At 52.1% G+C, this 24639-nt stretch overlaps 1 protein-coding gene and 1 long non-coding RNA gene across 3 annotated transcripts in view; both read right to left on the bottom strand.

Moving 5' to 3' along the window:
- The window catches only part of SLCO2A1 (solute carrier organic anion transporter family member 2A1), a 29518-nt gene extending 26328 nt beyond the window's left edge, over nt 1–3190 (bottom strand). Inside the window, exon 1 of the mRNA XM_013186315.3 lies at nt 2892–3190. Within this exon, the coding sequence (XP_013041769.1) occupies nt 2892–2981 (90 nt within the window). The 5' untranslated portion in view covers nt 2982–3190. The remainder of the gene's footprint in view (nt 1–2891) is intronic.
- A 2198-nt stretch (nt 3191–5388) lies between these two features.
- On the bottom strand, nt 5389–19403 carry LOC136791427 (uncharacterized). 2 transcript variants are annotated; one of them, XR_010833451.1, is made up of 4 exons: nt 14011–19403; nt 9957–10068; nt 6702–6825; nt 5389–5583 (listed from the first exon to the last, which is right to left on the bottom strand). It is a non-coding gene; the product is annotated as an uncharacterized lncRNA (long non-coding RNA). The 2 variants fall into 2 exon arrangements; XR_010833452.1 differs by lacking the exons at nt 9957–10068; nt 14011–19403 and adding an exon at nt 7439–8284.
- Between the last annotated feature and the right edge of the window lie 5236 nt (nt 19404–24639).

Raw genomic sequence — 24639 nt, 5'->3', positions numbered from 1 at the left:
CTGGCTCCCTTCCCACATCGGGCAGTCCGTGGGGTCGATACCTCCTGCCTGCACTCTCCTACCGAAACCACTGCAGCCCAGCTAAGTGACAAGGCGTTTATAAAGCTCTCCTTGTCACATCCCTGGGGATCAGGACAAGCAATTAGCTGTCAATTAAAATAGTGCAAAACCACGAAAGAGACAATAAGGGGAAAGAAGCCAGAATGTTTGACAGGGGAACGAGGCGCTGCAAATAGGGAAATCCTCAGCAAAAAACCTGCCAGTGGCTGTCCAGAAGGGCAAGGTGGGCATGGATGTGACAATGGGACAGCAGCTGGGACTCTGACCTGGGGTCATCCATGGCCATGCTCGGGTACCAGAAGGACTAACTGCCCATGTCTCCTCCACCTTTCCAGCCTGTTTCGGTCCTCTAGGCCATGAGCCCCAGGGTGTTACATTGCCACTAGCTGCCACCAAAGGTTTGGCCTCATCCTGTATTTGCCACTGCAACCCCTCAGGCCCCAGCACCTTCAGCATGACCCTGGAAGCTCTGTGGGGCTTCAAAGTAAGCGGCTGCCCTTGCTCATCACCCCCCTCTGCCACCACCGGGGGGTCACTGAGATGTCCGGGCATCCTGGGGGGACAGGGGCTCAGCAGCAGCCTCCAAGCCCCTCTTTGGGACTTTTGCTTACTCTCCTCAAGGTGACAAGTGGGCAGCCTCTGGAGGGCTTCAAGCCCCCCCACTGGGTGCTCAAAGCAATGAGGAGCTGAGCAGCATTAATCCAGCCAGGGGATATGGAGCAGATGGAACCCTGGCCCTGGGACCATCCTGCTCCTGACCTCCAAAAGCCTGCAGTAACCGGGCCAGCAATGACAAAGAGCCCAGAGCAATGGGAACATGGAACAGCAAGATGTTTTGCAGAAAATAAGTAAGTACATAAAAAATCATTTTTTTATTTCCAGCCTCAGCCCCGCAGAAGGCACTTTGAAAACAATGTGGGCACGTAAGCCCCTAGAACAAGCGCGAGCTGCAGGACTAGGACTCGGAGCCCACTACGACCGGAGGCTTGGGGTGTGTTGGAAACACCACCCTGGCCAGAAGCTGCCCTCACCTACAGGAGGGTGCCGGGGCTGGTTGATGCCATCCAGTGGCTGGCTCTGATGGGAGGGTGCCAGCAGCTCACGCGCAGCCAGGACGCCAACTTTTACGACGTGTTATCCGCGGCACCAAGGGCTTCTCATGCAAACGAGCCCTTTGCTGTACGCCTTGCCCTCTGAGGACCCACCCATAGCAAAACAGCTTCCCAAACCTAGAAATTCATTCACGACACTTTTATTTTCTGCCACTTTTCGGAGGGCTGAGAGTGCTGACAGCTGCAGTCAGGCTGCTGCCTGCCTTGCTACCTCGAAGCAGAGTTTGTTTTTTTAATGTGTATATATATATTTTAAAGCAAACCGCGCAACATGGGAAGAGTGAACAGGTCAGAAAAGGGTGGGAGGTGGCAATGCCTGTCCCTTTATATACATTTGCTCCTAAAAGCAAGAACCAGTCACATGGGTGGCTGTCCCAGCTCCATCCCAGACAGTACACATCACCCATCCGATGTCAGCAAGGGTACTTTGATAGAGCCCAAACTATTCCTTAATATCCTGCATGGTGCTGGCGTGGGGCTGCATTAAAATGAGGTTTATTCCTCTCCATTTAGAAAAAAAAATATATATATATTTTTCTTCAAAGAGCTTCTTTCACTCTCCAGCCTGCCCGTGGTGCAGCTGTGTTTGGACTGGGGGAGGCTCGGATGGCACCTCCTGCTTGTGGGGTCACCCTGCCTGTGACATCCCAGTGCCACCTGCCACTGAGGGGTCCTGAATGCAGCCCCTGACCAAGCATCCTTGGAGAAATGAATTTACATTTGGTGGCGGTGGGTTGTTTTTTTTTTTGTTTTGTTTTTTTGTTTTTTTAATCCCTGTAGTTTTATGGCCTCAGAAAAAGCACTGATTAGCAATGCTTTTACAGCTTCACCCACCTGAGCCATGGTCACTACCAGCACAGCCTGAAGGAGGCTGGGGCCACCTTTTTCACCAGTCCCCTCTGCCCCCCCCATACATGCAGCTCTCCATTATCCTATTTATAACCTGGGGTGATCTCGAGCTCTTCCTCCTGCAGCTCACAGCCAGAAAGGGCCATCAAGCCACCCGCTGAGACAGCAGCAGGGACCTTCGGGGATGTGGGACTGGATGGACTGGCTGCCAACGCACTCCTGGGGCGATCGCCCGCGAACCCAAAGCATTGTCACTTGGCAACAAATAAAAACCAAACCCATCCCGGGCCGTGACGCTTGCACCCCGGCTTCCCAAAGCTGTGCTTAGCTGAGAAGCGCAGACAAAGCCGTCCTCACAGCACTGCTGGCACGCTGCAAACCTACACCCGTGTTCGATAACGCCAGTGGGAAGCACACCCAGGCAAGGGGTCCCCCTCTGCCACAGCTTTCTCCTGCTGTGAGCCCCAAAATTGCGCCTGGCTGTCTCAAACACTGCAAGGCAAAGCAGGAAAGTCCCCCTCCCTGCTGGGGATGTGCCAGCCGGCCCTGCCGTTCACAAACCACCCTTCTCCCCACCAAGGCTTTTCAAGCGAATCGACGTTATTATAGGGCAGTGTTTTCCTTTAGCACCAGGATGTGGTTAATCATTCCCTAAGCGGCGGCACACCGTGTCCTGGATGCGACAGGCAAGCCCCGCAGCCCACGGCACACTGAGCCCCTGGTCCTCCACGGCGTTATTCGGGACCAAAGACGTGAGATTCGTTATCTGCACCTTTGCAAGCAGCCTTCGCTTTACCAGCAGCTTGCACCAGGGCTGCTCTCGGGGCCAGCCTCCTCCTCCCGCATCGCCGCTGGAGCACCGCTCCTTACCTTGATGTTGCAGAAGATACCGCGGGAGCAGGTGCTGGAGCTTTTGGGGACGTCAGCTGGGGACTTGCTGGCTTCGGGGTGGACTCCCATGGTGTGCTGGCCTCCCTGGGCTCCCCGAGGAGCTGGGCTCTGTGTGCAGGCTCCCGAGACGGTGAGCGCTCGCCAGCGCCGTCCCGCTCTGTCCCGTCCCGCTCCGAAAACCCAGCGAGCCCGTGAGTGAGCCAGGCAGCGTGAGCGCAAAGTTTTTATAAGTCTGCTCTCGGGAGTGATGATGAAACCCTTTCTCCTCCCTCTTTTCCTTTGGGTGTAGAGGGAACTTTAAAGCTGCAGGAAGCCAACACGAGCGCGCGGCAAGCCGCTGGGCGCCCACCGGATCTGGGCTTTTTGGGGATGAGGACTGTGGTGAGAAATCCCTCCCTCTGGCAAGGAGTCACAGAGGAAAAAACAAACACCACCAAAAAAAAGCCCCAAAACTCCTCCTGCTTCTCTCTCATGGAAAAAACTGCATTTGTGTGGTTCCTGGGCGCTGTTTTAAGTAATACCTCTCTGGGGCTTTGTTTATGCAAAGCACTGATTTATTATCATGAGAGAGAAAAAGTGTCAGAGGGAGAAGGGCGGGGGGAAGCCAGCTTCAAGCACTCTGTCAAAATTATCTTCTTTCCCCATATGAAGTGGGGAAGTGGGAGAGAGAGACGGATAGGTGTGGAGGACCCCCTGGGAAATGGGGTGGCCTGAGCCCGGAGAACCCAAATCTCACCTCCCTGAATGGTTTCTCTGCTGCGGGAGTACTGGTGGGTCCCGGGGAGGGGGTCCCCACCGAGCACAGGGTCCCACTGGCACCCCAAGGTCCTGCTCGGGTGGGTGGCTAGAGCAGAGCAGTGCCAGGGTGGGGGGCAGCACTCCCTACAGGATGTGGATTCCCCCAAACCCATGGGATCCTTGGCAAAGGAGGGCAGAGATGCCGAGGAGCTGGGTGAAGGGGCCCTGCTGTCACCGGGCGCCACCAACGGGTGGCTGCTCACCACGAGAGGGTGCCTTGCGCCCGTGGGAGAGGGACCCACATGCTCCCCTCTGCTGTTGGGGCGCAGCACCAGTCCCACCAGCCATGGGGCTTGAGAGCGGTGCAAAAACCCACATGGCCAAGGGAAAATGAGCTACTTTTCGGTGTCTGCTTCCTGATGGCCGGAGAGCACCAGGTACAGGGACAGGCGGACAGTCCCTGCCTGCAGCTGGCGAAGCAAGCATCCTTTTTTCCAATCTTTTTTCCCCGCTTTTGCTATTCCCATCCCCAGATTTGCTGGGTTTGGGGTCAGGATGCAATGCCAAGCCCTGCTACCCATCTCTCAGCTCTAAGAGATGTGATGGCACCGAAATGTCGACATCGCTGATAGGAAAGCTCAGCTCAAGAATGCAGACAGCTCCTCTGCTCACCCCCCTTGAGCCCCATGTGCTGCTGATCCCATTTTTCAGGGAATTCCTAGCCTGCTGGCGAGCAGCTCCGTCATTTCCGTTTATTCTGCAGAACCATGACGCTCACTTTGTTATAACAACCAGCTCCAGCAGCAGCTGCTGTCGCCTTTCCCTGCAAAATCTCCTCTGCGCAGCGAAGTGGTGCGTGGGGCTGGCGTCCCCATGCCAAGACCCCCACCAGAGGCAGAAAAACGCCCACTCCACACACTGCCTTGGTCCATTCCCACAGAATTAAGCTTCCAGTGAGGTTTTTCCCAAGCAATGAGCATTGCCCAATACTTGGCAGCTTATCTAGATATAGGGTATAAGACAAGCAAAGCTGGCAAATCTAAATTGAAAAGGCCAGTTTGGGGGTTTCAGCTATTAGTGGCATGCACGGCTTAAGGACTTCGTCTTGCAGCGAAAGCCCCGAGCTAGCTCTGCTCTAACAAGGTGCTGGAATGGGGTTCCAAGTCCAAAGGGATTATTTCTGTGCTTAAAAACACAGCTTAAGTGTGAATTCACATGACTGACTTTTGCGCTTCATTTACACGAGGTGTTTACCCATTTAAACATATATTTATAGCTTACATGGAAGCATGCAGCATCTTCCCCAGTGTCCCCAAAACTGCATGGGACCATCACAGAGCATCATCACATCTCCAGACTTCATCCTGCTGGAAGAGAAATCCCAGCCCTCGGACACTAAGTTAGCTCCTGTAGGCACAGCTCTTTTACTTCAACACGGCTTTTAAATGACGGACCTCTGACAACAGATGGTGCCACAGAGGTGAGAAAATGAGACGGACACAAGAAAATAAGGCTCTTGCCTCTTTTTGAGGCTTCTCCACTGCATTTTAGTTCTTCCAGTGCAAAAGCCTTGGCAAGAAGTGGTATGGCCTGCAGATGAATGCACAGAAGGAAAGTGATTTATGGCACTGAGAAGGGGAGGGGAGCTTGGTTTCAAATTCGTGGTGCTTTGTTAGGCGTTACCGCCAACGCTCAGTGCCTGGCAGGAGAAATCGCACATTGATGGGGTTTGGTTCGTTTTACACGGCTCCTGGGGCTGCCTTTCCTCCTTGGCCTTTGAAACGAGTTCCCAGTGCCAGAGGAGCACATGGGCCCAGCCAAGACATCGGCTGCCGCCGGCCGGCGCGGGGCTGCTTTTCATCGCCGCAGTGATGGATGGCAGCAGCAAACTGCGAGGTAGGTCCATTGCCCAGCTGGGAAGGCCATCACAGATCTGGGGAGACAGCAGCAGGAGGGTGTTAATGATAACCCCAACTCAGAGGACTTGGGTCCACTTGGCGGTGTGAGGTCTTCTCGTTCAGCAGCCACATGGCTCTTCATACCTCTCTCTGCAGGACGTCCCCGACCCGCAGGGCCCGGCAGCTCTACAGCTCTACATCCTCTCCCTCATCCATAAGCTGCCGACTGAAGCACACCCCTCAAGCACATTTCTCATGGGCAGGCCAAATTTACTGTGTCTTAGGAGCTAAGGCAGGTCCCTCTTCACTACCGAAGAATGCTCACCTTGCTTGCAGAACATCGGAGTCCTCAAGCTATGTTACTTCTGCTGGAAAGGAGACTTGGTCAAACTCTTTCAACATGACCACAGCTTTTCTCTTTCCCTGCATCAAACACCTTATTTCTTTCCACCAGGCCTGGGCTGTTGCTTTCATGGGGTGAGGCCCACACTGCCTTTCTGTCTTTCTGCTTTTCTATCCAGCAGGAACCAAAATCTGAAGTTCACATCTCAGTGTTCCTCCATGGTATCCCCAATGTGTTCTTCTCAATGATCCTTTGCCCACTGGGCTTTAAAAGGCAGCAGTGCCTTCACACACAGGAATGTACACAACTCAGCAGGAAAGATTGCCCTGATCTCTAGAAAAACCTTTTGCTAAAAGAGGAGATTCTGCACTTTATTCTCTGTGAGGGAGCAGTCTCCATCCCAGCTTGGAAGATGGTCTCTTGCAGGTGCAGTGGGATGGTCCCTGCCAGAGGAAGCTCGACCAGCAGATCTTTCTTAAAGGCGGGCATTTCATTCCCAGCAACCTCCCCTACGAGGACTCAGTGACTCAGAAGTTGTTCCCCCAGATCCGAAGATGTGGATCCAGAAGACTCAAGCAGCTTCCCAAACCCCTTGGTGGACTTCATGTGATCCAACAACAAGAGCAAAGCCTGTAGGCACGCCTCTATGCAGCCCCCAGCCTGGGACACCCTCCATTGCTGCATAAAACCACAAGTTGGAGAAGGGGCCGGACATCAGCACCTGGCTGGGGGGCATGTCCCAGCCACCGTCTGAGCCCCGCACTCTCCCAGCAGACAAGATGTGGCCACAAAACCCTCCTTGCTCCTCACCTGAAGCTACAGCCCACGCTCTGGCTCGTCGCAGTGACAGCATCTTGCTGCAGACCTCAGCAGCGGGAGGAGATGCAGAGATGGACAGGCGCTGTGGGAGAAGTTGGGAAGTCCTCGGGAGGCTCTGTGAGAGAGAGGAAGGAACAAAAGCAGGATTAGGGCCCTGCTTAAGGCTCACAAAACAAGCAGTCCTCGAGGTTATCACCCAAGACGTGCTGGGTCTCCTGCTTTGTGGGTGGTGCTGTTGCAAAAGCAGGCTTAGGAACGGAGCAAAAGGCAGTCCCTGTATTTACTCAGGAACCTTGCACAGCTCAAACTTCCTGGAGCTGCATGACCCCCAGTTTTCTTGCTACACCTGAGTACCAGGGCAGTGCAAGCCGCTGCAAAAGCAAACGTAAAGCCCCCAGGCTCCCAGAAGGTTTCAGACTTGCAAGTACAAGCATTGTTCTAGGAACGCGGATTAAGAACCACTGCTCCCAGACCCAGTGCCCGGGGCTGCAGGCCAGCGTGCCCCGTACAGCCCCTGGAGACCTGGGGCTGATGGTATGGGGTGGGGAGGACAGTCCTCCTCCGATGAGGATGGGTGGGAGAGCAGAAATCCCCCCCCGCCCTGCAGCCAGTGCACAGCAGTGGTTTCACTGGAAATTACAGACTGTGACAGGCTGGGTTTAATTTACCAGCAATTTATGCTTGATCTGGAGCAGAAATACTGGTCGGAGGGAGGTGGATGGCCATACCTGAAGAACAGGCTTGGCTGACGTGAGCACCCCGACGGCGCCCACCCTGCGGACACCGCCCGGGGACTGGGAGTGAGGCCAAGGCTGGATGAAGGAGAAGGTGGCAGGAGCTGAGGTGCCAGCACCAAGGCATCCCTCCCAGGGCTGGCTGCCTCAGTCTGCTGCCCCGAATCAGAGGACATTCATCCGTGCTGGTGACTGGCTGATGTGCATGAAGCAGCTCCGCTCTGCTCTCCATCCCCTACGCAAACCCGGTCAGTTGGGCAGAACACCTGCAGGGCAGTGGCAGATGCGTTATGCTGCAGGTCTTCAGCAGCCCCTTTTTTTTCCTCTGCCTCCTCTGTTTCGAGGAGCCTGGTTTACAATTGGGCCCCTTGGGTTTCCCCACCAGCTGAGTCCCTGCTGGAATATACCAAAGGCTCTTTGGTCAGACTGGAGAAGACCCACTGCATGGATTGTTTTGGTGGGTCCAGCTGGGCCAGCAACCTCTTTCACCTCTTCTTTCCCTGTAGCAGCTTTTCGGGGTGCCATTCTGCAGGCTTCAGGGCTTTTTGCTCAGCATTTTCCAGAGAAGCAGTGCTGATGGTTGGCAAAAGGAGGTGAGAGACGGGAGTTAAGATATTTCACCCTCCAGCTTCTGTCATTTGCATGGCCACGGCCGAACAAACTCACGATGGATGATGCCTCGCCATATACAAGAGTAAAAGCAAGGATGGAAGCTGCTGTGCATCACTCAGAGCAATGTGGGTGCTGCGAATAGCAGGGGCCAGCACCCAGCAGGGATGTGCCATGGAGGTCCCCACGTCCTTCGCACCCTCTGGGCACCACTGCAAAGCCCTCCTGGCACTCTCCAAGTACAGTTCTCAAAATAACCAGGTGTTTGTAGTCGGGCCAGGGCCCTGGCCTTCGCTGCAGGATGCGTTCAGCAAGCCCAGAACAAAGAGACAGTCCCTGCCTCAAAGGATATACAATCTAAAGCATCAGTATCCTGTAGTAAAAGCAATTAAACGAGGCAGACAAGAATCTGTGCCATTCAAAGCAGGATTGCATTTCCTTGAAATTGCTTCAAGTGAGCACGATGAGACAGTCTGATTTAGCTCTGCCTGCTGCCAATAAACTTCACAGTCACTAAAAATTTCAGGAACTGTGCCCCTAATCCAGGCTTCTGCAGCTGAGAAAGGTAGAGCCCAATATTTTTGTAAAAATCCTAAACCCTGCTTCTTCCATGGACTCACAGACCCAGGAGAGGCAGACAGATGCAGGTTAGCTTTGGAGACTCTCCTGGGCCTTGAAGTTGGTTGGGCAGGGCAATCCTGCTATTTCACACTGAAAAGACACTGTTCAGCAGCAAAAATGCCAGCTAACACCCGCTGGTGCTCGCAGGGATGTGGTTAAACCCCTGGGAGCAGGTCTACAGGGATGCCATCCTGAGGCGCAGGGGGAAGCAGCGTGACTGAGCCAGACCTGGAGGAGCCCCCATCCAGAACAACATCCCACATGCAGCTGCACAGCCCAGCACGGGGAGGGGGCAGGTGACACACGGGTTTCTGCAGGGCCTCTGGGACACAGCCACACGCTCTGTCTGACCCTGAGAATAGCTTGCCTCTCTGCCTCTCCTTGCTTCATCCCAGCATCATCCATCTCAACAAGGGCTCTCAGGTGCAGTCCAGAAGCAGCAGTCCCTCCAGCAGAAGGGCTAAGGAAGCTGATGGAGGGTTAAGCTTCAGCCTTCTCCTCCTGTTGTGAAGATACCCCTGGCCATCACATAAAAATGCCTGGTGCTCATCCCAGCACATCAGGCTGCTGCCTGGACATGCTGCTGCGGGATGGACGCGGCAGTGATTTTGCAACTGTGCACTGCCCGCAGGGCAGCCCTCCTGCTCTATTCAATGCTGAGATGCAAAGCTCGCTAAAAATATTGTCTCAAAGGAGCAAGAAATTCATCTTCCCCTTGCTCCTGAGCTGGGGCATCAGTACCGCTATTTCCAGTCAAGCCACCAGGGAAAAGAAGACCTGCTGCTAGGGCTGCCATTGCCATCATCATGGTTTTCCTCCTAAAACAGAGAAAAACCTTTTGCCCTATCTTTCTTCCCCCTTTTTCCCTTTTCTTTGCCTTTTCTGCAGGAGAGATGCAGACTGAGTGTGGCAACAAGACTCCTGGCTCAGGAATGAACCTGGGAGCCCTCAGCTGTGTCCTGTGAAAATTTGAGTTTGTAGAGAAAAAGCAGCACCACCTCCCTACTGAAAAACAACATCCAAAAACACTCGGAGAAGGAATTTTCCCTTGGTCTCAGTGAGATCCATGTGCCCATACCTGTCATGTCCCACTAGAAGTCTTCACCTTCTTGAAGGGCTGATGGTTGTCGGATATGTTGACATTTTACCTTGGAAATTTATTTTTTAGCTGCTCTGCCCCTTATAAAAGACCTCAGAGTGCTCATGTAGCCATTTGAATGAAAATTTAAAAATAAATAAGTTAATTAAGTACACAAAAGCTGTAAGATCATTATCGCATTACCTGAAAGGAGATAGTCCAATGCTGTGTGATGATCATAGCTCTGATTAGATCCCTCCTGAAGTCATGGTAAGGACAGTTAAACCAGAGCATTGGGATGCTTGCCCGCTTCCCTCTGGAGAACGTCACATTCAATAAAAAGAGGATAAAAGAGGGTGAATTCAACACATTTTTCCTAATATATGGCCACAAGACTGTCCTCATACCACTGCACGTCCTGAAGCCCTGGGCACTGTTAAACACGGAGTGACAGTCACGCATCAGAGAAGTTGAAAATGGTTCAGTCTCCATTAAATATTTTTATTATACTATATACCAAGTTATTTAACAATGATGGCAATAAAAGTGCCAAACAAGTTGCATAATCATCTAACTTGCACTTTCAGCTGCTTGGAAGTTTCATAAAATCTCCTTGTTTGGTTCAAAACCTTACAAATTTTCCTCTGCCAGAGAGAGGTAGTGTGTGTGTGTGCGTGTGTGCATGTGGTTTGGCCATTACGGTGTTAGGATCGATTCACTAAATAAAACAGCTTGAATTTCAATAAGAGGCAAACCAAAACAAACTAATAAAACCTGTTCTCCTCGCGCTGGATGTAAGCAAAGGCAGTGCCATAGCAGTCGTGAGTAAGGCTGGGATTTGGCAGTCACCAGCCCTGCTGACGTGTTTTGCAGAGCTCTGCTAGAAATTGGTTTTGACAAACCCACTTGTGCATGTCCAAATCGGTTCAGATCTTTTCACTCCCCTCCTCCTCTGGAGACATCCTTTCCTCCTTCTCCCTTGTCCCGAAAGGAGCCAGGATCCTTCTCACAGGGCTTTGCCATTGACCTGCAGTCCCATTCCCCATTGCAGAGGCTTTTTGGATTCCTCCTGCTCCTGCCTAAAATAAGGTCACTGCATCCACACACCAAAGCAGCTTTCCCAGGACAGACAATGGCCACATGCACCTCACGTCCCCACATGAAGCACCTTGGTGGGGTGGTTCTTCCCATGGGGCTTAGACATTTGTATTTCACAATACTTTCACGCTTTTCATTACAAGATCCTCTCCTAACTCTGAATGTGCAGTAGACAAGGCTTGGTTTGGGTTGGCCATTTCAGCATCAGCCATTTCAACTCAAAATCTATTTGTTTTCCTTGGAACGTGCAAGTCAAACTGGAACAATGGCTGGAACTGACATTTTGCAAGGAAAGATTTTGTTTCATCTTGAAAGTCTGAAACACCTTGAAATACTTTCCGATGGAAATGACATTTTGTTTCTGCTGATGCACATCGGAATCACCCCATCACAATTTCCATCCTCCCCTGGCTGCTCCCACTTGGGCAGCAGGGACCCAAAGAGCCACCAAACACCGGCACGGTGTGGAGCAGGAGGGACGTGTCCAGCTGCCACGTCTGGGGTGACAAGGAGCAATCCAAGCTGGCACCACAGGCACAGCTCACAAAAGCACCGTTTTTAACGGGTAAAACAGAGGTGTGCAGGGCATTCCAGCAGGATCCATTTCATTCTGTACAAGCAAATTGTGAAAGGAGCCAGGAGACCTCAAGGGAAGGAGAACAAACAAAGGTACCAGAAGAGAGAAATACTTTCCTATCAGTTTTTTCACAAAGAACTGGGGAGGGAAAAACAAAAACAAAACAAACAAGCAAACAAAAAAAAGCAGTAAAAGATAATAATTTGGAAATCCCAGCCCTGCTGTGCTCAGATTTCTCATACCTGCAGAGCCTGAGAAACTTCAAACCACTCCCATACCAAATTCAGATAAAAAGCTCTGTTCTTGGAAAGTTTCATTTGAAGAAAAAAAGTTGAGGTTGACCAAAACATTTCCCTTTCCCAATTTCAAAACATTTCCTTTAGATCATGGCTTTTTAGTGCTATGGGATTAGCTCACGTTCCTAAACAATCATTTCAGCGAAAAGTTAGCTGCCACTGTTAATAATTAAAAATAACCTTTTGCAAACAGGATCCTTTACTTCCTGTTCTCCTTCATTTTATGGGGACAAACTAAAGGGTCCCCAGACATGCCTCTAGATACTTGGGTGTCTATCTGCTAAAGGGCCCAAAGCCAGCCTGTTCACACAGCCAGCACTTTCCTCCCTTTAGGGACCACTTCACTGGAATTAGACGTGACTTTGCTGCAGGTGAGCATCAGAGGCAGACCATGGTCCTCTGAGCATGGCGTGACACTGTGCAGAGAGGATCAGGGCTGGGGGTGTGAGCCTTGGTGTGCTGCCATCCTCGGCACAGCACCAAAGATCCATGACACAGCTGGGTTTCTTTTCCGGCTTTGGTTTTCCCTTTCTAACCGCAAAACTGAGATTTTGGCCAGCATTTAAAGTTCTCGGTACTCCCGAGAAGCAGCTACTCTGAGTCTTTCCCGAAGGCCATGAATGCTACCACACTCTTAAATTGCTCCAAGAAGTCTGTTGGAGAACACGCTTTTGCTCTCAGACCATCCCACGCCTTGTGGACAACTGTCCTCACCACTGCTGGAGGCATCGACTGCCAGAGCGAGCATTTGGACCAAGCCCAAACACACTTCTCTGCCTCCTGGGTTTCAGCACTACCAGGCAAGCCTAGGTTTAACTCAGATCAAGGAACTTGATTATTTATAGCTCCCCCAAGAAGAGCAGTGATCGATTGACACACAAACAAGGAAGCAGAGCATCAAGAAATAAATACATCCTGTGAAGAGCTGTCAGCTCCGATGATGTTCACAGCATGCCTTTACACTTCATGGGTGCATGCTTCAGAGCCATCCCATCAGACAACAGACAGACTTCTCAGCTAAGTATGCCTCTGCCCCTCGGCTGATTAACTGCACCCAAAAAATGAGACATTAACAAGGAAAGCAGTTGTGACAGCCACGACGGACCACTCCGACGAAAAAGAAACCCTTTGCCCAAGACAAACACTGTGTTCTTGACGAGGCTGGAATTTCTTACCTTAAAAATTCACTGTTTTGAATCAGAAATGTTGTTTACCTAGTCTGCATCTGACAACTATATTTTACGTTAGCTAAAGGACCTGATGTTAAGTTTCAACCCCAGAGCAAAAGGCATGGCTGAGCTCCACCAGCAGGAGCCACGCTGGCTGGCTGCACAGAGGCCCCACTTCACCTCTGGCATCCCAAAACCAAGCCAAGGGCACGAGGAAGCATAAGGGGGAGGTATGCTGAAACATGCAAAGGGCGTGATGGACAGGACAACAGCGGTCCACTGAAGCTCACCCAAGAGCAATCATTTCAGGAGTGGCTGACAGCTCAGGGAGCAAGCTACCTGTTGTCCCTCTGACCAAAAGGAAAGCTTCAGGAGATGCTGCTGGTCTCTAAAGAAGAAAATCCCCAAAACTCCCTGCTGGAAGTTGGAGCAGCCTACCATGTGGGTGGGATGGCAGAGGCCAAGGCCTGCACAAGGGGGTGTTGCTTGGCAATTTGGAAGGCAGGGTCCTGCAGTTCCTTTCTTTCCTCAGGTCTCCTTGAAGACCTCATTTAAGGAAGAGTAGCCTCATCTAGCAGGGTTGGTCAATGCCAAGGAAATCTCCGGTAAGAATGATGAAAACCTGCACGGCCACCAATGTACTTTTTGGGATCAGCTGCGAAGCTCTCCGCAAACTGCCTTTGGTATTAAATCAGCGAGGGATGTCAAAGCCATCCCTTTCTGAGAGCTGTCCTCCTTTCAGCAAGGAACCACCAAAGTCCTCCCCTGATTCGGCACAGACCCCCTCTTCTGGGACACCCGAGGGACGAGCAGAAAACCCACACCCCCGTGCCCACACTGCCCTAAGAACCATGAAAGGAAAAGCTCTGACTCATGCCGAACGGCATGTTACTCTTGCAAGGGCATTAATTTCAGCTAGGGATCATTTCCTCAATGCCTGTTCCTGTTGTTTGACCCCTGGCTTCACTTTTCTTTCTTTAGGGAGAACAGTTTTCGTTCAGGTCACACCAATAAGAAATGTTAAGCCAGTTCTGGGAACCGCTTCCTGAAACGCGTCTGCCTGTGTTATCTGTGTGTCGACACTCTTTTGAAAGGGTGTCTTGACTGGAAACACTCACCACAGCTAAATGGGAAGAGAAACAGGTCATCCCGCTCCTGTGCCTTCCCACTCCTTTGGGAAACCATGGTAAGAAACAAAAGCGTGTCCCTCGCAGAAAGGATGCCTACAGGGGGATGGGGCCTTTCTGGCACGAGGTCTCCATCACGCAGCGGCGCATCTCGCCGTGGCACCAAACATCGGACAACACCTTTCCTCAAGTAGCTTCTTGGCTACTGGCTCCTGCTTTAAAATAGGACACAATGAGACAAAAATAGCAGTTTAAATTTAGGTGGGATAGACTGAAAGGCACCATCGGCACTTCGCCTTTGGGCGACAGCACACCGCGCGGAGCCAGGAGGAAGCAAACAAAACAGGAGAGGCAGCAGCCAGGCCAGCTGTGGGATGCAGTCGCTGAGATGGCGGCCAAGGAAAGAAGATATGATGATGTCTGTTCCTTGGAGACTCTCTGGACAATGACTGACTCATAGCTTACAGGCAGTATCTCTGGGCTTCAGCAGTCTCGATGCTAGCCCAGGCAGTTGTAACATAGCTGCAATAGGCGGAGTCCAGCAACAATTCCTCTCTCTCATGACTCAGACTGCAAGACTTATCTCCTCCCATCCCCAGAGGTCTTGCATTTGGGGTCTTCCAGGGACCCAAGCAGCCCTCTGTGATGTCTCCAGCTGCCAACAGAAGGCCAAAGGCATGAGGAGACCCCTCTCCTTTCCCAAACCCACCAGGAGATCTGTTCTCAGAGGGCTCAGACCGAGTCTGGAGACGAAAGAAGCAGCAGTGGCAGGAGAAGAAGATAAATTAAGACTGAGCCAGTCCCCATCTGCTTCCACAAACGGCAGCAGACACCTCATTTGGTCCATCCAGGTGGTGGGGAGCGGGTTCCTAACTCACTCAGAGAATAATTACAGAAAAAATTAATTCCTGCAGAGGTTGCTGAAATGGGCTGCTGGTGGGGAGAAGCAAGCTCAGATCAGTGTTTGTGCTGAAAGAGAGGGGAAGGTGTCCGCTCCTCCAGGCCCCTGGAGCGGCAGCTGACCCTCGCACACGCATGGTCTGAGCTCTGGCTGGGTCTCAGGCACCTGCTTCTCTAGTCCTGCCCGCAAGGGAGGGCTGTGCAGGTGAGCCAAGGGGCAGAACACACAATGCCATAAAAACAGCAGCTCCTCTCCTGCTTTTGTTATTTCCACCGCCTGTCAAACAATCTCTGTGCCTTTTCAGAGCAGCGATGGAGCCAAGCAGTCAGCACTGACCCTGACTCACTCCTGGCCTGCTGCAAGCCCCACGCCTTTCACGCAAACACGCGCCTGCCCTGCTCTGCACACATGGCCAAGCACCAGCACCAACCCCTGCTCCTACCATGCAGGGCTGGTGGGGACCCAAAACAAGGACCAGGCTGCCAAGAGCTGCGGGATGTGAAGGGACAGTTGTCCAAAGCCTGAGCGGTGCTGGGAGGTCATCTTTGGTCAGGTTTGGCATTGCAGCTGCCCCTCTAAGAGGTGAGAGGAGACCAAAGTCACCCATGGGACTCACCTTGCTAGCTAGGAAAGCTCTCAGAGAAGAAACAAAGGGCACAATCAAAAACCGGGGATAAACAGAAATTATAGAGGTTTTAAAAAAAACTCTTTTCCATTACATCTGTGAGAAAGAGGAAGAAGGTTATAGCCTGGCATGAACACAACCCATTGCATAAGCCTCTGCGACGGGTAGAGGCAGCAGGTCCCCGACACTGGAGGTGGTGCCACCGGGATGGCCGAAGCAGCTGGGGACAGCCGGTGAGCTTTCCTGCTGTTCCAAGGCAGTGGTGCACCCCGCTCTGCCACGTAATGGTCCAGAGCGAAGGTTGTTTGGAAAAATAAGTACTACATCCCTGATACAAGAAACTGGGCATCTTCCTCACAGGTCACCCACACAAGAGCTATTGATATAGCCAGCAGGATTTCGTTGATCAGCCCCACAAAAATCATCAGAGCCATGTGCCCCAGTGCTTCCCCCCCAGTGCCAGGCCAATCATCTCATCCCCGAGCAGCACTGCCGGGTACTCACTGCGAAAACTCAGATGTTTCTGACCATCTTTTGCAACCCCTGTCCCAGGAAGCCTTACCTGTGCTGCTGGCATCTTCCAGGCCCAGCAAAGTGCCAAGACAAGGCCTCGTTTCAACCCTTCCTTGAGTAATTCCCCTTTTCCCTGGGCCAGGTGAAGCCGGGACATTGCCCACATTCTCCAGCAGCCTGTAGAGTCCCGGAAGAAAGGTAAACAGGACACTTGTCAGGCTCAAAAGAAGGGCGTGTGTGCTCCCCCATCATAAATATTTTGGAAAGACTGACTGGAATGCCGGTAGGTTTCCTTCTGTTGTCTGAGCGGGGGATTTCCCCTCATCACTGATGGGGCTTGGAGTGGGACCAGGCGAAGAGGTGCCAGGGTGGTTAACACAGCTGGAGGCGTGCGTCTGGGTGTTTTGTTCTCCACAATAAACACAATAAACGTTTGTGAGAAGGGTGCTCCTGGGTAAGGGTTCAGCACTTGGGATGAAAGTCAGCAGCTGCAACAGGCCATGCTCCAACCAAGCACATGATCAGGCCAGAGCAGGCCTGGAGAGGCTTCTCCTGCCCCCAGTTAAATGGGAATTGTGCTGGGCTGCAACACGATGGAGAACTGCAGAAAGGAAATAGAAAAGGCAGAATTTGAGGAAACCAAGGTGAGCCCAACTAGTTTGGAAACAAGTGCCCTGGATTGAAAGGGGGAAGGAAGGAAATGGAAACCAGCGGCCCAGAAGTAGGACAAGTGAGGACTGAGGACCTGCCACCATGGGGCTCCAGCTCTTTCTGCTCCTCCTCCCCAGTGGTGGCCCTGGCCAGAAACATGACCCTGGACCCTGTCCGGCCTGATCCCGGCCGTATCCCACCCAGCTGGTCCAGCACAACGTGAGCAATATGCAGGCCAGACACTGCGCAGGGGACACACAAAGACCTTCACTCCTGAGGCAGAGATGGAACGACAGGGACACCACCACACGTTTTTGGCTGTTTCACATGCCAAGCGATTACACCCCACAGTTCTTATGTTATTTATGGCTTGACTTGAGCTTTGGGGAATTTCAGCTTTTCAGAAGAAAACCTCACTAATGGTGGGCTGTTATCTGTGCTGACACTCACTGCAGACCGTGGGCGGGTGGACCACTTCCCCATCCTCCCTCTGTTTACTGAACAGGCTGGGGAGACGCACAGGAATACGGTAAGAAATGCCCACGAGCCATCAGTGAGATCTGGGCTCGCCTTTGCAACTAGTGGTAGCCACACTGGCCACGGGCCACTGCTTGGCCCTGGCACAGGGGAAGCCACCCCTGCTGCCTCCCAAAGTGCTGTGACACCACTGCCTCTGGGAAGCAATCTGGAAGCAATCCCAGCTTTTTTTTTTTTGAGGGAAAAATGAAAACACATCGTAGGGATGGATTACTTTAAACTCACTGTAGCCTCCCTTGCCAAGTCTGGAAAGTAATTGCATAGCCCATGCAGTCTGGTAGTCCCTTTCTTTCACGTAGCGGATGGAAATGAGCATGATGCGAGTAGGATATTCTCCCTGCTTCATTGTTTTCGAGCCTTTTCAGAAGCTAAGTGAGTTTCCATGCAGCTAATAAAGGGACAGGTTGGCATCACCTTAATGAAAACTAATTGAATATAATTATTTAGCCTGACGAAAATATTTGTGCTCCGCAGGGAACACCCTGCAGTTGGCTATTACGAGGCAGGAAGAAAGAACATTTTACAGAAACAGGTTTTCACATTGGTTACTGCTACAGTGTCTCATCAAGACTTTTCCAGCAAAGATGAGGTTGGCAAACAGTCAGCTTAACTAATCCCATTCTTGAATTTGTTTTTCTCCTCCATAATAGGGAGCAACTTCCCCCCCCAGTTTCATGGGTTTTGGAAATATGTCTGAGAAAACTGGAGAGCAAGGGCTGCAGCCTCCATCCGTGGTCTCCATCCATCGCCCAGGGCTTTGGCAGTGCTGCAATTCCCAACACGTGTGCAGTGGGGGACAGGCAGCCAAGTGGAAAGCCAGAGAGGTTATCAGATCCTGATAGGAAATGCTTCCATGGGGATGAATCCTCTTTAAACAAATAAAAGAAAATTCCTGAAATGGAAATGCAACATTTTCCCTGCTCTTGTTTTGTCCTTGCCTTTTTTTTTTTTTTTTTCCTGAACGCTGCTGGATTTAGGGAGCTTTTTTTGTTTAAAAAAAGAAAAAAAAGAATTAATTATTCCCCAAAATACAGTCTCTGTTTAAAAAGCACTCCTAAACCATGCAGACTTACAAACAAGCAATGATGGAGTCATTTCACTGAATTAGTAAATTTTATCAGATAATCTCAGTTTACAGGGAAGGTCATTTCTCAGAAGCAAACTGTTGGGGAGCTGTCAGCCTAGTCTGGAGAAATGAAGCCATTCTGGTATTAGGAGGATTAAGCAGCCCAATTTCCAGTGAATCTACGTTTGGGTACATTGCTTCCCTCCTCCGCTGTATCACAGCACTGCCCTTACCTCCCCCTGACACCGGGCTCAGGGGTAGCAGTGACAGATTCTGATGCCCCTCTCTTCTCAGTACACTTCTCTATCTCAGTTTTGGGAAGCTGAATTATCCCCAAGCCCTTCACAATTCTGTCAAGGGGATCACTTGGTGGTGATGGGCTTTTACAGGAAGAAAGAGCTTGGGTGTTGCATGACACACAGTACTAACGAAATGGGCTCAGCTCTTCACCTGGATTAATGCTGTGGCACCAACCTCCATCGCAGTCAATGAGGATTTATTCCACTGTATTCTGTGCACAGCGTCTCCCCCAGAAGCTCTTGTCCAAGACCGTTTCCAAGGGCATTCAGTCGCACCATTCCCCTTCCCACCAAGGCCACCTGCACCCCATCTCACCACCCTCATGGCCAGTGCCTCCTCCTGTCCATCTGATCTTGCCCCTGACGCAACCCACCCTCTCCAGGCTACAGAAATAATGCAGATCCATGCTGTTTTCCCATTGTTTCCTCCTCGCCTGCCCAAAGAGGCTTTGCAACAGCCATGCACAGGTGCAGTCTCATCTTCCTCATCTTCCTCTTGGAAGAAGAGAGAAAACCATTCCCCTTCCTTCCCTCCTCCGCTCACTCTCCCTCATTACGGCTCCCAGGGCTTTCAACTCGTTGATATCCGTGCTTATCAACTGCTGGCTGAGCTTCTGCAAAACCTGGGAGTTGGCTTGCAACCATGTGCTGGGGCTGGAGGTAACGCAGAAGGCTTCAATTCTGCCCCAGGTTCCCCCCGGGTCAAAAGCAATCTGCATTGCTGAAGGATGAGACAGCCTCGTCCTCCTCCTCCTCCCACGGCATGGGGCCAGGACACCCTCAAAGGCATCGTGTGCCCTCCAAACCCATCACGTCACTGCCGGGCGCAGAAACCACACAGCTTTCATCCAAACTTGGATTTATCAGAAGGACAAAAAAACAAAACAAAACAACAAAAAAAAAAACAATAGTTTAGGCTAAGAGGAATAAAGAAAAGCCTGTGAAGGGCAGATCAAGAATGGTTCAGAGATGGCAACAGCTTCATTCTTCTCACAAAGCCTTTTTAAAAATTGGGTGAAAATGACTAAAACAATTATGTTTGCAACGCTATTAAAAACAAAAAAGTCCACCTGGCAGTCAGAGCCTTTCAAATCCCTCTGTAGGGCTGGCTGCCATATCCTCCAAAGGTAAGGGAGCTCTTGAGGGTACGGCTAAGCCAAGCCTCCTCTTGGTCTCTGCGCATCTCCTCCACCCATTGTGCTCCCAGCAGCTCAGCATCCCTCCAAGTCACCCAAACGGGGCTTGCTGGTCCTCCAGCAGCCTCCAGGAACTGCCTGGAGGCCCGCTAAGGAGGCCTCTTCCAAGGCAGGTGGGACTTGGCCAGCCACCACGTGTTGCAGGGCCCAGCGGCTTGCCTGCACTAGCTAGCGCCCTCCATGCCAGCGCCCTGACTCCCAGCCACCCACCCACTCTCAGCCAGACACTCCCTGGCTCCTGGGGCAAGCGAAGCCATGGGAGCTCCTCCACAAGAGGAGTTGCAGGCATCTCAGTAGAGCTTTTAGGTAAGCCAGCATTTCAAAGAGGAGCTCGGGACCTCCAGTCCCTGGCCACCAGGGAGGTGGCACCTGCCAGCACAACTCCAAGAGAAAGCCCCATCCCAGTAAGACCCTGATGGTCAGGGGTGGGAGTGACCAACCAGAGTAATTAGCAAAGGAAGGGTGAGCTTTTCCTCTCATGCAATCTTCTAGCCAAGGCTGACAGCTCTCCTGCGGAAGGTGTAGGCTCAGCACAAACCCAGGCTGGGGGCTGTTTTGGAGAGGGGAGGGTCCAGGATCCCCCCAGCCTCAGCAAACCCAGCTGTACCAGCAGCAATTCAGCCCCTGCAAGGTTCCAGGCACTTTCAGAAGGCAAGCCAAGAAGACAATCCAAAGCACAGATCTTACTTCTTAATGGGACAGAAGGATGACAGGGCTGAGGGGGATTCAAGGGAAGACTGGACAAGTCCACAGAAGGGGAAACAAGTCTAAAGGCAATCACTAAAAAAAATAAAATAAAATAAAATACAAGAGCAGACAAGCAGTATGAGAGTTGGGGAGAGAACAGGGAAGAGCACCATGGCCCCTGGCTGGCTTTGAAGAGCAGCACCTCGGAAAGGAGTGAGGGGCAAGCAGGAGGACCCGGTCTGATCTTCCATGGTTCCCCCACAGGCAACTTGGTGGCCCTGAGAGACTGCAGCCAGAAAAAAAAGAAGCTCACTGTCCCTGCTGTGTGGAGACTAAGCATGCAGATACCATAAGCATGGCCTGAAATCCAGCAAAAGGTACATTTAAAAAAAGAAAAGAAAGCACCACATCAACTGATCCCTTAGTCATGCAGTTTTGAACCCGCCTTTCTCACACTTCGTTCCTGTGCCATGAGACTGGCCACATCTTCTCAATGTGATTGCTCAGTTTCCCATATCAGCTTCCCTGATGTTTCAGTTGAGAGCAAATTGTATGTCTTGGATAACATCACTGGTTTCATTACAGCAGTGAGGTCAAGTATGTAGAAAAAAGCATCATCTTTCATCAATATTTACGAACAGAACATCACCTCTCCTCTAAACCTTGTCTTGCTGATATTAGTAGGCCAACGTGGTGCTGAAGGTGTATAACTGACAAAAAATCCTTCTGCTCTACTTTCTGGGGGAGCTTCTGGCACACTTACAGTAATTTCCTCCAATCTGTTAATTATGCCAGGAAATTCTGCAAAATGTTTTCTGAGCAGTCAGAGCCGGTCACGGGTCTGATCAGGTAGAGAGTGTCCTACACACGATGTTCATCCTCCCCAGCACACGGGAAACCTCCGCGTGGGCACCACGGCCATACCCTGCCTGTTGGAAATGGGTTGTGGTGGGCAGGGAAGGAGAGGCATGAACCCAGCCTTGGAAAGCTATTTTAAACATTTGGGTGAATATTAACTAGCAAATACTGCTTTCTGCCACTGGCCTTGGGGGTGAGGGACAAGAAGATAACAATACACAAGAGGATGCTGGGGGCCTGTGCTGTCTTTCCTAGAGCTACGAACTCACATGCCATTATTTTCACTAAAGTCTGTGAGTTTAAGAAACACATCCAAATGACCAAAGGAGTTTTTTGCTGATCAAGTGCAGTTTTTATGTCCACAAATAAATACACAGCCCCAAATATAAGAATAAATATACAGCCCCAAATATAAGATCAGAATTTCAAGCGACAGGAACTGCATGCATACCTCTGGATGCCTCATTTGTCGGGGGAGGGCTGACGCATAGCATTTGACTAATTGCACAGAGGAATCCAGCTTTCTCCAAAAAAGCTCACCAAGGCACAACCTCTGCTATTTCCCCTCCTCCAGACCAAGAAATAGTCCATATTTTTCCCTGGAGAGATGAAAACTCAAATGTTTTGCTAAAACTCTTGCTTGGTGGACACCATCCAACTTTCAGTTTCCAAGATCTCAAAACTATGTGGTCAGGAAGGAACACAGACCAATGCCAGTAATGCTAGCATAGCGCAAAGGCAACCTAAGTCAAGTAATTTGCTCCAATGGCTACTTGTATTCTTTCACACTACCTAGGGGTGGGGGCAAAAGAAAAGAAAAAACTTATTTTGTGGATCTGCTGCTCTGGGCCCTTTGACCCTCCTGGCTGTGGGGTTTCAGCTCCACGCATGGAGCCAAAATGGCTTTAAGGGTTTCCACTTCCTAGGCATGACACGGGTTGAGCCTCAGGACAGTTCCAGCCAAGTTGCTTTCTGAGCCAGGAAAGAGAAAAAATCCCTTCAAAACTACTTATGGTGGCTCCTGGATTCCTCCTCTTTTGTCTCCTCAGAGTTTGCTTTTTTTGGATGAAAACTATTTAAGGCCATTAGAGCTCGTTGTGCTGAGAAGACAAGCCCAGGGAGGGGAGCCGATGGAGTCAGAGGTGTCCTTCCGGCTGGCAGCGGGAGCAGCTCCGGCCTGGCTGCCGCCAAGCAGAAGGGCGAGAGTCATTTCCCTTGCGGGAAAGGTTGGCCGTGTTGACCAAAGACCTCAAGCCACTTGGGAGCCTAAGTCCCACAGCAGAGCAGACAGGATTTCCAGCTCAGGAGAACAATTGCCATCAGGATGTGTTTTTTAAGGTCACAAGTGGAAGCAGAAGCGCCAGCGGTGCAGCCTGGAAGCAGCGATCTCCACGCCAAGACTCCCCAGAGAGCCCTGTCCAGGCTCCGAAGCCAAACTGTGAGGCTTTGCGAGTTGGCCGCAGAGGAGCTGGACTGCTCCTGCCGGTGGTGACCAAGGATGCTCAGCTTTTTCTGGAGCAGTGAGGGCAACACAGATCGCCCTTTCCATCCTTTGACACGTGGAAGAGGGGTCAGGCCACAGGACGGCCAGGGTGGTGCTCCCATCGCTTCCAGAGCTTATTCTTCTGGAGGAAAGCAGCAGAGCTGGGCAAACATTGGCCAACACCAAAAGCAACCTGGGCATGGCTTCAAGGCGACATCCTGAAATGATCCCATGAGGCAGGACAATGACGTCCAGAGCTGGCACAACCCAGAGACGAACAAGATACCTAACAAAGGAAGCTGCATCTCTACCCTGGGCCTCCAGGCGAGGACAAGAGAGCAGCAGAAGATACCCAGCAGTACAGAGACAACATTCAGGTCCCAACATCAGCGGTCTCCACTGGCTGAAGGAGATGGAGAAGGACCAGAAAGGCAGGTGAGATGCTGATGGGACACGTACAGCCCCTCGGTGTGGACAGGAGGGAGCTGAGCAGCACTTCCTGGCCAGCTGGAGGTGTTTGGTGGCACCTTCCTCCCTGTCAGGGATGGGACCCACACAGGTAGGCCCAGGCATGAGTCAGCCAGCAGCTCCCGGGGCTGGGCTGCGCTGTGAAGGAGCAGCAGCTCTCATGCCACGCTCCCCTCTCCGTTCCTTCTTCCCCCCCTCGCCCTCTGTGGTTTTAGTGCTATGTTTTTCTGGTAAGCCTACAAGCAGGCGTATGCGGAGACTTGCCCATTCCTCCCCGAAAAGCCCCCAGAGCCATGGGATTGACGTCAGCAGCGCGCCAGCTGTCAAACAATGGAGATTAAGGCTTGGCAGGCTGCGCAGAGCCATGCGAGCGCCTGTGCCTCCCCGGGCAGGTGAGCAACATTCCCCACCGAGCACGAACAGGCACATTGCATCAACCGGGCCGTCTGCACCTGGACACAAGACCTAACCTGATCCTCAGCAGCGGCCAAGGGGCGCCTGGGGGCAGCCGGCACCAGGGATCCGCGGTCCCCCCATGTGCAGGGACCCTGCGGGGCGAGGACCCCCTGGGAGGGCTGGTGGGGGGGCAGAGGCAGAGCCCTGAAGCTGGCTGCAGGGGCCCACGTGAGGCTGGGCCCGCGTGCCAAGAGATGTACGGTGCTGGGAACAAGCCCCGGGCACCATCCCTCCCTGTTCTGCCCAGCGCAGGGACAGAGGCAGCGACATGCTACCTCTTGCAGAGGTGCGGCGCGGCTCCACCCAGATCTCGGGAGGTTCAGCCCTTGGGGTCTGGACCAGTGCTCCTCTCCAGAAGGAGAAGGCTGCGGGACATGGTGTCCCAGCCTGCGGCGAGAGCAAGGGCATTTCAAGAGCTGTGGGGAGCAGATGGGCTGGCACCGGCTCAGTGGGGCTGCTGGAGCCTTGAAAACTAACTTACTGCGTAGGTGACCAAGCACTGGAGCAGGTTTCCCAGAGAGGTTGTGAAGTCTCCTCCTTGCGGATCTCCAAAAGCCGCCTGGACGTGGTCCTGGGCAACCTGCTCCGGGCACCTGCTTGAGCAGGGGTTGGACTAGACGGACCCAGAGGTGCCTCCAGCCTCAGCCATTCTGCGATTCTGTGAAAATGGGACAGCAATTGCTCCCGGCCATTGTGCTTGACCATCCTGTGGTCAACCATCCCCTTCCTACCCATGGTGCCCTGCTGACGGGACCTGCCTTTGTCAAAATAAAGGCAGCAGAGCCACAAACGCGGAGGTAGCCCTGCACAGCTTATGTTAACTCCTTTCCTCACCACAGCCTGGTGCACCCAGCTCCCAGGCTGGGCTTGGCCCAGATCT

The sequence above is a fragment of the Anser cygnoides genome, chromosome 9 (assembly GCF_040182565.1).
Source record: "Anser cygnoides isolate HZ-2024a breed goose chromosome 9, Taihu_goose_T2T_genome, whole genome shotgun sequence".
In the NCBI taxonomy this organism is placed as follows: domain Eukaryota; kingdom Metazoa; phylum Chordata; class Aves; order Anseriformes; family Anatidae; genus Anser; species Anser cygnoides.
The sequence above is the reverse complement of the archived record's forward strand: the minus strand, read 5'-3'. Positions and strand labels throughout refer to the sequence as shown.